Genomic DNA, 12268 nt, shown 5'->3' with positions numbered 1-12268 from the left:
GAACCTGTGCATATGGATTTATTGTTCACAAAGTTGGAAGTGAGGGGAAGAGGGGCAGGCAGAAGGGGACCCTACTCTCCCACTGGAACTCTGGGACCCACTGGGCACCAGTACTGGGGAGTTCAGGGTACTCAGCGTTGTGAACCCTTTCCCCACTCTGTGGTCCCTGAAAGAGCCCCACACGTCTGCTCCAGACGTGTCCATGCACACTCATCCTCACACACACACCGACACACACACACCGACACACACACGGAGGCAATAAATATGTTCCGTACCAAAGTGCCCCAGCCTGACACTCCAGGCGGGGCCCCTCCAAAAGGGAGGTCTTCTAAGTGCTCAATTTCAAGGACGCTGAGGAAGAGTTGGGGAGGGGAAGGGCCAAACTCTACGATCTCAATATGCTGGTTTGAGGCACTTGTGGGGTTTTCCCTGGGAGAGAGTGGGGAAACCTGTTTTTCTATAAGCCCAGGCTGCCCCTATCCAGCTGGAGCCCAGGTAAGGGCTGCTCTTGACCCCACCCCAAACGCCTCCTCATAGTCCTTGGGCCCTCCCAGAGGGAGGGAGAAGCAGAGTGCAATGCTCAAAGCTAATACTGATTTGGTTGGCAGCAGCAAGAGGATTGACTGGGGGGTGTCTCACCATCCCAGGGTGATGCTCACATTAACTGGTGTTGTCCCGGCCAAGGGGAGGCAAGAGAGGCCAGCCCAGCAAGGGGGAGATGCTCTCGGTACTCAGAAAAGATGGCCACCACAGCTGGTCCCCAAATCTTCAGTCCCTGGCTTTTGCAACCAGTACCCAAATAATTTAGCACTGGAAGAGAGACATGAAATCGCAGCATCTGCTGGCTGGTCGCTAGGCAACTCCCCAGCAATCAGGAGCTAGGCCTGAAAGACAGGTCTGGTCCCTTTCTATCTTTAGGGCACTGGCTTAGCAACCAGGAGCCTGGCCCGTCCCTTAGTAACCGGGGCCCCGCCCCACCCGGCTCAGAGGCATACATTGATCTGCTTGGAAAGTTCTCTCTCTAGGTCCAGGATGAGGGCATCAAAGTCTTTGAGGTTCAGGTGCGGGTTGAAGGGCGCTTCGAAGTCATCCTCGAAGTCTGCGGCGCCCGTCGGCTCCCCTGCCTCCTCGTCTTCGCTGTCGCTGCCCGTCACGTGGTCGTAGTCGGGCCCGGAGAGGAAGTCCCGCCCGCAGGGCAGAAAGTCCCTCCCGCAAACGCTCCAGTCGCCGGCGTAGCGGTTACTCGGGGGGCTCTCGGGGCCGCCCCGACCGCGGGGCCGAGTCACTACTTCCGGGGCCGCCAGTGGCAAGTGCAGCGGCGGCTGCTGTTTGGGCCGCAAGTCCGGCGCGAGGTCCGTGGCCTCTGGGGATCTGCGGGGATCTGCGGAGGGAGAGGGAGGGCTTGGGATAACGTTACGTAGCAGCAGCAGCCAGGTCTCCTATTGGCTGTTTAGGATCGCGATCTCTCTTGATTGGCATGTTAAAAAAGCAGCGCCAAGCCTGGATTGGCTGGATCTGAGCTGGTTGCTGAGGCAACCAGGCACGGGTTTACTCTGATGAGGAGGCGTGGCTTACTTGAAGCACGAGAATCTGATTGGCTGCTAGAGAAAGCATTACGGCAGCAGCATGGCTAGGATTGGCGGCGTGGGCTGGGGGCGGACTCACCTGGCCAGGCCTGCAGCAGGTAGTGCAGAACTTCGATGTGTCGCTTGAAGTCCACTGTGTTGGCGAGGCCCGGGCCAGAGCTGCGGCTGCGGGCCCTGCCGGGGTCCTGGCGCGCTGGCAGCAGCACGGGGCCGAAGCACACAGCCAGGTTCTGCGCGGTCATGCGGTTGTGGGTGTGGAAGGAAGAGACCAGGCGCAGGTGGTCCAGGAGGAGCGTCAGCGTGGCCTGAGGAAAGAGGGTTGGGAGGGAATGAGGGGCCTAAAGCGGCTCGGAATGGGAAAACTGAGGTTCAAGGTCTCACAGCTGGGAGATGACAGAGCTAAGACTTAACCATCAGGTATTAGTATTATGATCTCATTTTGCTGGAGGGGGAGACCAAAGGTCACAGCTTTGGAATGCCAAAGCTTGGACTTGAACCCATTTCTCTCTGTGTTAGGCTGGGTTGATATTAATCCCATTTTATAGGGATTATTGTATTGAGGCACAGAGAGGGTCTGAACTTGTCCAGGATCCTGTAGCCAGGAACTCCCTTGTGCATTTAAAAAAATATATATATTTTATTGATTTTGTACAGAGAGGAAGGGAGAGAGATAGAGAGTTAGAAATATCGATGAGAGAGAGTCATCAATCAGTTGCCTCTTGCACACCCACTACTGGGGATATGCCCGCAACCAAGATACATGCCCTTGACCGGAATCGAACCCGGGTGCCTTCAGTCCCCAAGCCGACGCTCTATCCATTGAGCTAAACCGGTTTTGGCTCCCTTGTGCATTTTTGATATATCCTGGTGGTACAACCGTGGGTAACTCACTCAATTGTTTTGGATCTTTCCACTTTTATGAAATGGGGATACCAAAAGCACCTACTTAATGATGCCACAAGCTCCTGGCCATTACTGGCCCGGGCACGGGTGAAATGTTCTACTAATGTCAGCCCACTCCTTGTCCTACCTACCTCCCACCCATGCCCAACTCACCCTCTCGACATCTGGCAGGCAGCTGAGGAGCCCACGGGTACCCTCAGCGCTGGGGGGAGGAGCCCTGCTGGGGGGCCCTCGGGCCATGGCTTCCAGCACCACTTGATAGAGGGGCTGGGTGATGAGTGGTGTGGGCAACTCCCGAAGATAGTCCTTGAGGATGCCTGTGGACACAGGGCCCACTCTGGTCAGGGAAACCCTGGCTTCTGGAGGGGTCAGCTGGGGCTGAGAGGAGGGAAGAGGAGGGGGACAGGTGCAGGAAGGTGAAAACAAGGTCATACAGAAGAGGTGAGGCCCCAGAAGGGCCACAGGGACTGCCGTGAGGTGAGGGTTGAATGAGGAGCAGGCAGGGGAGGGGAAGGGGCATGCTGACCAGTGATGACATTGATGTCGGGGTACAGGTCTTCAGAGAGGCAGACTGCTGCACTGTCCCGCTCAAAGGCATCCCGAAGCTCTTTCTTCACAGCGGCTGAGCCGCACAGACGGTAGAGCCCCACCACCTAGGGGTGGGAGCAGAGAGGGAAGGCCTGTTTGCTGGGGGTACAGATGGATCAGGGCTCGGTGGGGTGGGGTCTGAGTTCTGGGCCAGGGTAGCAGTAGGCTGAGAAGTTGGGGGCTAGCTGTAGCCTCATTGGCTGCCTTCCTGCTCCTCTGACACCTGTCCTGGGGTCCCTACCTGGCTGCCTGGCCAATCTGGATCTGTTAACCCTCTGCTTCTATCACTTGTCCTGGTACCCACATCCTTTGACTCAGGAACCTCTGACTGCTTTGCAGTTCACTTGTCACCTCCTCTAGGATGTCTTCCCTGACTACCCAGCAGGTGAGGTCCTGCTCTAAGCTTTCCCAGCTTCTTCAGTCTTATTGCAGCCACAGAGTTGAGATATTTGTACGTTATTATTGGAGTCATGCCTTTCGGTCAGGAGACTCTGAGCTCCAGAAGGGCTGGGATCCAGTGTCACTAATTGGGTGGATGACCCACAGGTTTAGGGCTGAGTGCCATGGTCTAGGGGGACCTTCTGCCCTTGTCTAGGCTGGGGTTGGAGCTAGGAGTAACCCAGGCAGGGTCGGGAAGTCCTTGCCTCAGGATATAGGGCGTCCTGGGGAATGGATCTGGGGTCTGGGGGCTCACCCGCAGCCCTCGGCGCTCGATCTGCCCAACACACTTCTGAATGATGAGGGGCACCTGGCCCGGGGGCTGCTCCCGCTCCACCAGCAGCCGCAGGGGCAGCCCAAAGACACGGGGCTCAGCTGCGCTGGGTGCTTCCCGCTGCTCCGACAGGGTCAGCTTGGCGTACAGCAGCCCCTGCGGCTCCAGGCGCACGGCCAGCTGCTGGGCCTGGCACCCTGAAGACACAAAGGGACGTGGGTGGGGTCTGCGCCCCGGCCTCCTCCTCCTCCAAGCCGCACCCCCACCCTGGGCTTAGTGTCCTGGGCGCCCTGGGAGAAGTGCTGAATCCTGTACCTTGCCGATCCTCCCCCCCCCCCCCCCCCCCCCCCCGCAGCCAGGCATCCTACCTCGGAAAACCGTGGGCAGCAGCACGGTGCCCTGGGCACAGGGCCGGTGCCTCCGCACACACGGGTCCCACACCAGCACCAGGGCCCGCAGCAGCCGGGCGGCCTCGAGCTCCAGGTGGAAGGTGTGGTCCAGCCGCAGGAAGTCCGGCCCTCCGCGCAGCGGCCCGGTCCGGGCCCTGGCCACCCCGTCCACCTGGAGCAGGCAGCAGAGGTCTCGCGGGGTGGCCCCGGGCGCGGGCCGCAGCCCCCCCAGCCCGTGCAGGTGCAGGCTGAGGCGGCCCCAGAGCGCGGCCGGGGGCGCCCGGGCCGACGGGCCCGCCTCATAGGGCTGGAAGGCGGTGGGCGACGGGGGCCCTGCTGGGCGCTCCGGGGAGTCGCCGTCACTGAGGTACCCGGCCCGCAGGCCCCGGGAGCCCCCGGCCACTGCTGCCCGCCCGGGGGCCCCCACGCTGCTGTCCAGGTGGTAGCGGCTGATGACGGAGCCGGCGGGGGCGGCCCGCTCCCGCTCGCGCTCCCGGCCGGCCCGGGTGCTCCGCAGGCTCAGGCGGCGCCGCAGCTCCGGCAGCTTCTTCATCTTCATGGAGAGACGTCTGGCGGGGCCTGGGGACTTGGTGCGAGAGGCTTTGGCTATGGAGTTGGAAGGGAACAACAGAGTTCAGCAACCTGGGCTTGGCATGGGACTCGCCTGTGGTCATCTTGGGGAGCTAGAGTGGGGGTGGGGGTGGGGGTGGGTACCGCTGTGCTCACCTTGTGGGGCCACACCCTCTGGCTCAGCTAAGCCCGGCTGTGGCCCTGGGGTCTCAGGTGCCGGGGTCCTGGGGTCCTCCTCGGGGATGGGGTTGTACCAGATCTCGCCTGCAGGCTCCCCACTGCCAGGTGCTCCAGGCCCCAGACTGGCCTCCTCTGGGGGCTTGGCCCCGCCCAGGACCCATCTTCGGCTGCTGGGCTCCAGGCTCTGCAGGTAGGCCCCCCGGGAGGGACTTCGAGATGCCTCAGGGCTGGGGGGCCCCTCCGCTCCAGCCTGAGACCCCTCGAGGGCCTGGGGCTCTGGCTCCGGAGGGCTGGGCTCCAGGCGCTGGGCTGGGCGGCCTGTTGGAGAGAAAGGGGTCAGGCCCAGGCCCCCCTCCCCCTCCAAGAACAGCCCCGGCCCAGACTCTTCCCCCAGCAGGGGCTGGGATGTTTGTTTGGGATGGGATTGGCTGCCAGTTTAGAGTCCACCCCGTCTAAGTCCCCGAGGTCCCTAACGTGCCTCCGCCTCTGGCCTCAGGGTCCCATGGTGGGGCTCTGTGTTCCTGGCTGACTCTCCACCCGCTCGTGATCCCTGGCAGGGAGCCTTCCCCTGTCGCTCCTTTTTCACTGGGAGGCTTAGGGAAGTCCCTTCCCATCTGGGAGCCCAGTGTGTGCGGTGACACGGGGTCTGACGCTCTTTCCAGGGGCTTCAGGGAGCTGGGCTGGGCAGCACTTCCGAGGCCCCCCCGTCGTGGTCGGGCAAACGGCCTGCTCGCCCCAGGACAGGAGCATGACCGCAGCACAGGGTTCTCCTTTCCCTCCTCACCCCCAAGTCTGTCTCCCAAAAGCTGCCCCTCCCGGGAGGGCGCCCTCTCTCAGCCCAGACAGAACCCCGGTCAGTGCCTCGGCGCCTCCCTTAGCTCCCCTCTCCCCTCCGGCGTCCCGGGCTGTTTCCTGTGTGTGTTTGTGCGTGGGCACCAGTCCCATCTCTCTGCTCTGGGAATCTTTGGGAAGGGCTGGCAGGGAGGTCCGATCCCGGAGTCATCTGGTCTCCCTCCTTAACTCCTTCCTTCCTCGGACTTCCTGTCCCAGGCAGCTCCCATTTCTTTTAGGTCTCGTCTTGCTGCCTGCAGACTCCCTCCTCCCCGCACCTCCGACTTCTACCCACAGGGCTCTCTCCCAGCACTCTATTAGGAGCGCAGTCCAAAGAGCCGTTTAAGTCACTTCACTGACCCTGGGCAAATGACCCAATGCCGCGTGCCTCAGTTTCCCCAGCAGTATCAAGGGGTCAGCTGCCTGGGGCTGCTGAAGGTGGATGCAGCTGCAGTCGCTGCTCAATAATAGGTGGGAGGGGTGAGGGGCGCCTACTAGGATCGAGGTGCCAGGTCCCCTCCTGCAGAAGTGCGCTCCCCATCTCCTACGTCGGGTCTCCAGGGCTCAGAGTGCCCCTAGTCCTGACTGGGCTCAGTGTCCCAGCTCCCAGCTCCTCAGCGCCTCCACTCTCCGGGCGCACCGCGTCGGCCCATTTCCTGTCAGGGGCGAGGCCCCCTCCCGGGCCTCCCAAGGAGCCCGGGGCGCTGGCATCCTGGGCCGGGCGCACATAACGGTCCGCGCCCCTTTCCCCCCAGCCCGCTCCTCCCAGGACCCCTGCCCACCCCGATCTCTCTACCCAGCCCGCAGCGCGCTCCGCCGGGCTCCCCTGTCCCCTCAGCAGCCTCTCCTTGGGCCCGGGACCCTCTCCAGGCCGGGCGGTGCTCGGCGCCCCTCCTTCGTCCCCTGTCCCGCTCACCGCGCTCCTTGGCATCCGACTTTTTCCGGGGAAGTTTCTCCCGGCCCCGCAGGCGGGAGAAGGTTTTCCTGAGCAGCGGCTCAGCCATGCTGGGGCCCCGGCCGGGCCGAGTGTGAGCCCTGGGTCCGGCCGCGCCGCCCCCCGCCCGCCCGCCCCACCCGGGCAGTCGCGCCCCGCCCGCCTCCCGCCCAGCGCCAGCAGGAAGCGCATTCCGGGAATGCTTGGCCCAAACTTTTTTTTCCCCTTCCCGCCGCCCGAGCGAGCGATGCTGGGAGTTGTAGTCGCCCCGGCCGGGAGGGGCGAGAAGGAGGGCTCTAGGCTACCTCCCTGGGCTCCAACTCCGATATCTATCCCGGCCCCAGTCCTCCCTCTTTCCCCCTCTCCCTTGGTGATCGCTAATTCTCTTGGTTTTATCTCCAAAACGCATCCTGCACGTGACCTTGCTACTCCCTCATATACTGCTCTAACCTGTTGCAAACTCTTCCTTAGTCTCCTGGATGCCACAGTGCCTCCCTCCTCCTCCTCCTCCACCTAATTCTATCTCCTCCCCAATTCCAGTTCCTACTGCTGTTCAACAAACAATCCCCAAACGCAGTGGCATATAATGCTCACAGACCTGGTGGGTCTGGAGTTGGGGCAGGGCAGAGCTGACACCGATTGCCTCTGCTCTTAGTTGGAAAGACGTTGAGGAGAATCATCTGGAGGCATGTTCACTCACAGGTCTTGCAACTGGTACCAGCTGTGGACTGGGGCACCTACCGCGGCCTCTCATTCCGGGAGGTATGCAGGCTTCTTACACAGCCATCCAGGGCTCCAAAAGTGAACAAGGCCGTCGCTGTATTACCTTTCCCGACCCACCCACTCTCCAGTATCACACTGTGCCACTCTGGCACCAGATGCAAGGGGAAGGGACATAGATGCTGCCTCTCTCGATGGGTGATGTGTCAAGGTGACCTTGAGCAAGAGGATGTGGGGTGAGAGAAATTAATGGGGTGGTTTTGGAAACTCCCCTCATCCCTACATTCCATTCTCCACACAGCACTCAGAGTGGACTTAAAAAAAGCTGAAATCTGATCATGGAACAGTCTTCTTGTGATTGCTCACCCCACCTAGAATAAAATCCAGATCCCCCTGGATAAAATCCAGTTCCGACAAAACTTCTGCCTTCATCTCCTTTGTTGCCCCCAGCACTCACCTCAGCCTCCTCTCTGGGACTCCTTCCCAAACTATCCCTGCCCCAGGCCCTTTGTACATGTAGTTTCCTCTACCTCAGAAACCTTGGTGGTTCTTTTAAAAAAATGTATTTTCATTGATTTCAGAGAGGAAGGGAGAGAGAGATAGAAACATCAATGATGAGAGAGAATAATTGACCAGCTGCCTCCTACACGCACCCCACTGGGGATCGAGCCCACAACCCGGGCATGTGCCATGACTGGGACTTGAACCATGGCCTCCTAGTTCCTAGGTCGATGCTCAACTGCGGAGCCAAGCTGGCTGGGCAAGACCTTCGCTCTTCTGAAGCTGTATCTTTCACATCTTTTAGTTTCGACGGTACTTCCTTGGGAGGCCCTCCCTGACAACCTACCACCACCCAGTCACGATTGCATCACTATTTCATTTCTTTGAATACTTGCTTCAGCTTAAGCTTAATAGCACCAGTAGTTCTAGTTTATCTACGTCCACCAGATGCTTGTCTGTCTATTTCACTGCTGAATTTTCAGGTAGGAGATCAGGTGCCAGGTGATGGAGTTTTGGACAAGATGGGTGGCTGGAAGGCCTGGACAGAGAACGTGTGTTTGCTTATGGTGTCTCAATGTAGATCTACGCGTTTATTCTACTTACTGATCTTTGAGCTTCTTGGATGTGTAGATTCATATCTTTCATCAACGTTGGGAAGTTTTTGGCCATTATTTCTTCAACTATTCTTTCTGCCCCTTTCTCTTCTCTCTTTCTGGGACATCCATTATGTAGCTGTTGGTATGTTGGTAGTGTCTCACAGGTCTCTTAGCTCTGTGTATTTTTCTTGGATGTGTGTGTGTTTGGGAGGAGTCAGGCTGGAGAGGGATGGGGTGCACCTCATCAGATCCCTGCCCAGAAGTCTTTGAGGTAGTTGCCGATAGTGGGGAGAGTGGTTGGGGGTAAAGCAACACCTACTTACAAGTGCAATGCAGGTGGTGTAGGACTAGGGTTTCTTTGGGGGTACCCAAGAACCTCAGAGGAGCTGGAGGCCAGTGTGGGGGTGAGAGCAGCCCTTGGCCACACCCATATCACATCAAACAATTAAAAAGCAGCCATATCAATATTTATTATTTTTCTTGGTAAACCTTTTGGGAGGGTTTCTGTACTTTTTCTGTTGCATTTATTTGGCTATGTAGCTCATATTACTCACATTTGTCTCTGGTTTTTTCTCAGCAATAAGGAATTCTTGGTAAGTGAGAACAAATGATCTATAAAACTGTATAATGAAATCATTATAAATGCTAAACTTGACACTTTGTGATATTTGTATTATTATTCATCTGGATTTTGGTAGTTGCTATTTGGATTTTAGAGTCCGCGTGTGTGTGTGTGTTTTCTTTTCCCCAAATGTTCTCACTGGCTGTAGACCTGAGTGCTGTGCTTATGGTAACTGGTGGATAATTCAGCCCCCCAATATATACGCGGAATTTGGGAAAGAAGAAATGCAGGTAGAGGGGTGGCCAGGTTTGAGCAGAGCTCTACAGCCCTGTGGCAGACAATGGGATTTGGTGGATAAGTAAGCCAGCTCCCTCACTCCTCACGTGGGATGACTGAGGTGTATGTCCACACTGACCCCCAGAAGTCCCTATGGGATTGAGCTCCAGCTGCCAACAGTGGAAACTTACATATCAATGTACTCTACCAACTTCATTCCCTTCCCAGTTTCGCTTCTCCAGCTCCTTTCCACCATTTCCTGGATCACTTCCCAAGTAAACTACTTGCACTTGAATCTTTATCTCTAGGTCTCCGTTACCTCATAAGGTCAAGGAGAGAAGACTCAGAAGGAACCAACCTACTGACGCCTTGATGTCTGCAGACTCTCAGACTTCAAAAATGAGAAAATAAACTTCCATTGTTTAAGCCACCCAGTTGGTGTGTTTTGTTATGTTAAGAAAACACCACACACACACACACACACACACACACACACACACACTCCAAAATCCAAATAGCAACTACCAAAATCTAGGGACCTGATACAGTGGCCAACCCTCAATGAGAACCCTGGACACCAAGACTCAGGTAAGCTTCCCTGGTTGGCAGTGCATCACACACGTAGTTGCTGGGAAAATTAAGCACTGCCACACAACTCACAGGAAGGACAATGGAAGCTTGTACCTGGTCTCTCCTGCATACCATACCATATACCTTTTATCTTGGCTGATTTTAATCCATATTCTTTCCCAGTAATAAGCTATGACTATAACAACTTTGCTGAGTTCTGTGAGTCCTTTTAGTGTGAAGGTCTTGGGGATTTCCCACTCTGCAGGTTCATAGAAATGGTAGTGGTTCCTAAATCCCTACCATGTGTACACTTGGGAGTAAGAGCTCCCCCTCCAGGACCTTGGGTGCCAGTCTTACTGAGTCCTTCTTCATGCTTTGCCAGCAGCAGCTCTGTAGCCACTTCCACCAGCTGATCTACCTTTTGCTCCCCAGAGCCCCACAGGGGGCAGGATTTGAGCATTCCAAGCTGCAGTGTGACTTTAGCCAAGTCACCCACCTGGGAGGCCATCAGTGTCACGATGGAGAGAGGAGAGTTCAGGTGGCTGGTGGGTCACTCTAAGCTGGACTGGAATCCCCCTGCTCAAATCCAGTGTGTGGCCTTGTGATAGTCAGTTGCCCTCTCTGAGCTGTAGTGTTTGAATCTCCAAAGTTGCTTTGAATCACCCAACAAAATCCCATATGGAGAGAAAGAAGTATTATTGTATTCTGACAATGGCTAGCATCACTCTGATCCTTCAGATTTAGGTAAAATGGACTCAATCCCCTTTCAACCCATCACTGAGATATTGGAGAATCTCTAGATGGTTATTTTCTCACAGTTACTGCTGAGTTAAATAGTTCTATTGTGAGTTTGCTGTTCCTGCTCCTTTCCTTAATGTCACCAAGGCAACAAACTTTGCTGAAAGTTGGGGAGTGGAGAAAGACTTTACATCACATACTGCAGCAACGTAACCATGGCATCTCTGTTTCAATCCAGCCTGCCTCATTCACCTCATCTGGCATCCTACAGTCTTTATCATGCTGCCTCCTATTCATTCTTTCATTCACTCAGCAAATATATTTTGAGTGTACACTCTACTAAGTGTGAGGGTATGGAGCTGGGCAAGGTAAACAGAATATGGTCTCACCCCCCAGTTCTCAGTCAAGTGGGGGAAATAGACATTCATCAAAGAATCACACAAATGACCTGGCTGGCTTAGCTCAGTGGTTGAGCGTCAATCTATGAACCAGAGGCTATGGTTCGATTCCTGGTCAGGGCACATGCCTGGGTTTGAGGCTTGATCCCTATTGGGGGGTGTGCAGGAGGCAGCAGATCAATGATTCTCTCTCATCACTGATGTTGCGCACTCTCTCTCTTTCTCTTCTTCTGTGAAATCAATAAAAATAATCACACAAATGAATATAAAATCACTGATGTGGTGAGGAGAATGAGAGGATAGTGAGTATATCAGGGCACACGATTACCTGGGGCAGGGAGAGGGAGAGGAGAGACTTCCTTGAGGAAGTGGGGTTTGCATGGTGTTAACTCGGGGAGGATGTGAGGAAGTGGGAGCAGTATATGCAAAGGGCCTGTGGCAACACCTGCAGAAGATCTATTTCTGCAGTATTTTTTACTTTCTTAAAAAAACTTACTTGGCTCAGTGGATAGAGCGTCGGCCTGCGGACTCAAGGGTCCCGGGTTCGATTCCTGTCAAGGGCATGTACCTTGGTTGTGGGCACGCCCCCAGTGGGGTGTGTGCAGGAGGCAGCTGGGCAATGTTTCTCTGTCATCAATGTTTCTAGCTTTCTATCCCTCTCCCTTCCTCTCTGTAAAAAAAAAAAAATCAATAAAATATATTAAAAAGAACCTTACATGTCATATTTTATCACTATGTTTTGGGGGAGAAGAGCACATAGAAGGTAGATATTATTTGTGAATCTTTCTGAATCCTTTGGATGACTTCAATACATTTTTTTTTTCCCCCAATGGAACAGTAAAAAAAAAAAAAAAAAAAAAAAGGACAACATTTCATTACATATAAAATAATATGATATTCAAGATTCAGTGTCTGTAAGGTTTCACGATGCTCAGCCATGCCATTCCTTGACGTATTTTCTATGGTGGCTTCCACTCCAAGCAGCAGAACTGAGTCATTGTGACAGAAACTGTATGACCCATGAAACTGATATTTATTCTCTGGCCCTTGACAGAAAAAATTTTCTGACTTCGGCTCACTAGCGGGTTGGTTCTATAGCACAGACCCTCTGCATGGCCCTGCTTAACTCTATCACGGTCGCCTCTACCCCGTGGACCAATCGGTGGTGAGGGCTGACCCCTGCCACCCTCCACAGCCCCCCTGAACACTCA

At 55.7% G+C, this 12268-nt stretch overlaps 1 protein-coding gene across 1 annotated transcript; it reads right to left on the bottom strand.

Annotated features, from left to right (window-relative positions):
- Positions 1–2: 2 nt before the first annotated feature.
- Positions 3–6844, bottom strand: SYDE1 (synapse defective Rho GTPase homolog 1). Its single transcript, XM_084885902.1, has 8 exons — positions 6679–6844; positions 4908–5249; positions 4161–4787; positions 3775–3989; positions 3019–3145; positions 2646–2809; positions 1669–1894; positions 3–1384 (listed from the first exon to the last, which is right to left on the bottom strand). Exons 1-8 carry the CDS (start codon positions 6764–6766, stop codon positions 987–989), a joined length of 2187 nt encoding a protein of 728 aa, XP_084742028.1. The 5' UTR covers positions 6767–6844; the 3' UTR covers positions 3–986.
- Positions 6845–12268: the final 5424 nt, after the last annotated feature.

The sequence above is a fragment of the Pipistrellus hanaki genome (genome assembly GCF_964339955.1).
Source record: "Pipistrellus hanaki genome assembly, chromosome: 5".
NCBI classification, from domain to species: domain Eukaryota; kingdom Metazoa; phylum Chordata; class Mammalia; order Chiroptera; family Vespertilionidae; genus Pipistrellus; species Pipistrellus hanaki.
This window is presented reverse-complemented; position numbering and strand designations above follow the sequence as displayed.

What these genes read in the sequence shown, in the direction of transcription:
- SYDE1 (XM_084885902.1), bottom strand. Translation starts at nt 6,766, where the DNA reads ATGGCTGAGCCGCTGCTCAGGAAAACCTTCTCCCGCCTGCGGGGCCGG. An exon ending in GCTGCCCACGGTTTTCCGAG is followed by an intron (nt 3,990 to 4,160) that starts GTAGGATGCCTG and finishes TTGTGTCTTCAG; the next exon opens with GGTGCCAGGCCCAGCAGCTG. An exon ending in GCCTGCCAGATGTCGAGAGG is followed by an intron (nt 1,895 to 2,645) that starts GTGAGTTGGGCA and finishes CTCTTTCCTCAG; the next exon opens with GCCACGCTGACGCTCCTCCT.